This window comes from Lolium rigidum, chromosome 1 (genome assembly GCF_022539505.1).
Source record: "Lolium rigidum isolate FL_2022 chromosome 1, APGP_CSIRO_Lrig_0.1, whole genome shotgun sequence".
Classification (NCBI taxonomy): Eukaryota; Viridiplantae; Streptophyta; class Magnoliopsida; order Poales; family Poaceae; genus Lolium; species Lolium rigidum.
Window position 1 is genome coordinate 322,025,374 of NC_061508.1, and position 2,070 is coordinate 322,027,443.

General features: G+C 61.8%; 1 protein-coding gene across 1 annotated transcript; it reads right to left on the bottom strand.

Annotated features, from left to right (window-relative positions):
- Positions 1 to 361: 361 nt before the first annotated feature.
- On the bottom strand, positions 362 to 1,821 carry LOC124684280 (protein IRX15-LIKE-like). The gene is made up of 2 exons (XM_047218626.1): positions 1,076 to 1,821; positions 362 to 944 (listed from the first exon to the last, which is right to left on the bottom strand). The coding sequence occupies exons 1-2, from the start codon at positions 1,819 to 1,821 to the stop codon at positions 671 to 673; spliced, it is 1,020 nt and encodes a 339-aa protein (XP_047074582.1). The 3' UTR covers positions 362 to 670.
- Positions 1,822 to 2,070: the final 249 nt, after the last annotated feature.

Genomic DNA, 2,070 nt, shown 5'->3' on the forward strand with positions numbered 1-2,070 from the left:
GCCCGCTTCAGAATCCCAGCAATGGCAGCACCATGGCACCGGCAGCCGGCGGTCGGCACGCACATCACTGTCGATGGCCGCTCCGCCCCATATGCCATTCATTGCAGCCGTGAACAAGATTCTCCCTTCCCTGTGCTACCCACCGCCGTGTGATCAATGCAATCCAACACACACCCATCTCGACTTAATTCTTTTAGCAAAACACAATACCCATCTTTCAGAAGGCAATACCAATACCCATGCTTTTATTCAGCTCTTGGTGAGAAGCTCCTGTCTATACCTAGCGTAGTTGTTGCTCTGGATAAATTTGCTTTTGTCTCTTCAGATCTTGATTTTATTTTCGAGGGAGCATAGCTTGTCTTCTGAGGAAACTTTTGTGGTTTTTGATGATATTCTACCACAACAGGGCATACGTGAAGAACCGACGACGCAAAAGAATGAGCAGAATAGTAAATAATGGAGGCCATGGCTTTAGCCTTGATCTGACCACCACAGTTCCTCGCACCGAATTTTTACAGCCTGGAGGTTTTCACTTTCCCTCCTTTTCACCACGCACCGACATCATCATTGCCCATCAGACGACGGTAAAAAAGATAATCTTGATGAGAGACAGAGAGCAGAGGCAAGTTACTAGTAGTACTCCAGTAAAAGGTAGAAAAAAATTCTACTACTAAGCAGCGCTGACGGTGGCGCCGGCGCCGCCGCAGAAGGACTCCCGCCGGACGGCGCTGCCGCCGCGGATGACGAAGTGGGCCAGCGACCGCGTGCTCGTCGCCGGCACGCGGTTCTCCTCGCACAGGAACTCCCTCGAGCAGGCCCGCTCCACCTCGCGCTCGTAGTCGTGCACCAGCACGTCCGTCGCCGCGCCCTCCTCCTTCCGGGCCCGCGCAAGCACCCCCGCCGTGAAGATCGCCGCCATCCTCCCCGGAGACGACGCCGTGTACCTTCAGATGAAAAAACAACAACCGAGATTTAGCACCCGTCCGCTAGCTCGAGCAAGAAATCTGATTCCCATGGGAAAAAATGGATCTTGGATATGGTAGAGTGGTAGAGCAGAGCAGAGGGGAGCACCCACCCGCGCGGGCCGTCGACGAGGATGACGTCCCAGGCGACGTCGTAGAGGTGGTTGGGGAGGTCGTTGATGGCGAGGCGGCAGTCAGAGAACAGCAGGTTCTGCACCGGCCGGCACTCGGCGGCCCGCGCGGCCCGCGCCGCCTCGAGCAGGTCGGGGAACTCGCGGACGGTGGTGGTGTAGGCCACGTCGTAGGCCTCCAGCCCCGGGTGCCGGCCCTCCAGGTGGGACACGTACCACTGGTTCTCGTCCAGGAACACGGTCCTCCCGCCGTGGTTCAGCGCGCGCCACAGCGGCGTCTCCCCGCCGAGGCCGAACACCAGCAGGTTGCAGGGCGCGCCGCGCCGCTTCAGCGCGGCCGCGATGGCGCGCACGTCCGCCGCCGGCATGCTCCCCGACGTGTTGCCCCCCACCGCCGCGTACTGCACCAGCGCGTCGAACACGTACCCCGGCAGCCCCGGACCCACCGCCTCGTCCAAGTGCTTTCCTTTCGCCGCGGCCGCCGACGCCGACACCGCGACCTTGCCCACCGACGCCGACTGCGCCGCCCTCCGCCTGCCGCCGACGGCCGAGGACGCGTCCCGCGCGGAGGAGAGCAGGGAGGCCAGGGAGACGCACGCGAAGAGGGCCAGGAAGAGGACCAGCCACACCCGGCGCCGCCCCATCCCCGGCGACCCCGCGCCGCCGCCCGACGGCTTGGTCGACGACGAGTGCACCAGCAGCACCTTCTGCCCACCCAGCCCCTTCATACCCACCCCCTCCCCGCCGCACCAAAGAACCTCTGGAGGAATCCAATGGCGCAAGCGGGCAAGATTGAAAACACCAATCTGGACTGGACTGGCCGCCCGGCTCGATCTGCTTGCTCCTCCTAGCTACTGACTGCAAGCGAGCGAGCGAGCGACCGAGTGAGCTGGGATAGTTATTGGCGGAGGTGAGGTGGAGGAGAAGGAATGCTGGTGGAGGAGCGGAGAGGGATGGGGACTTGGAGAGAGGAAGGG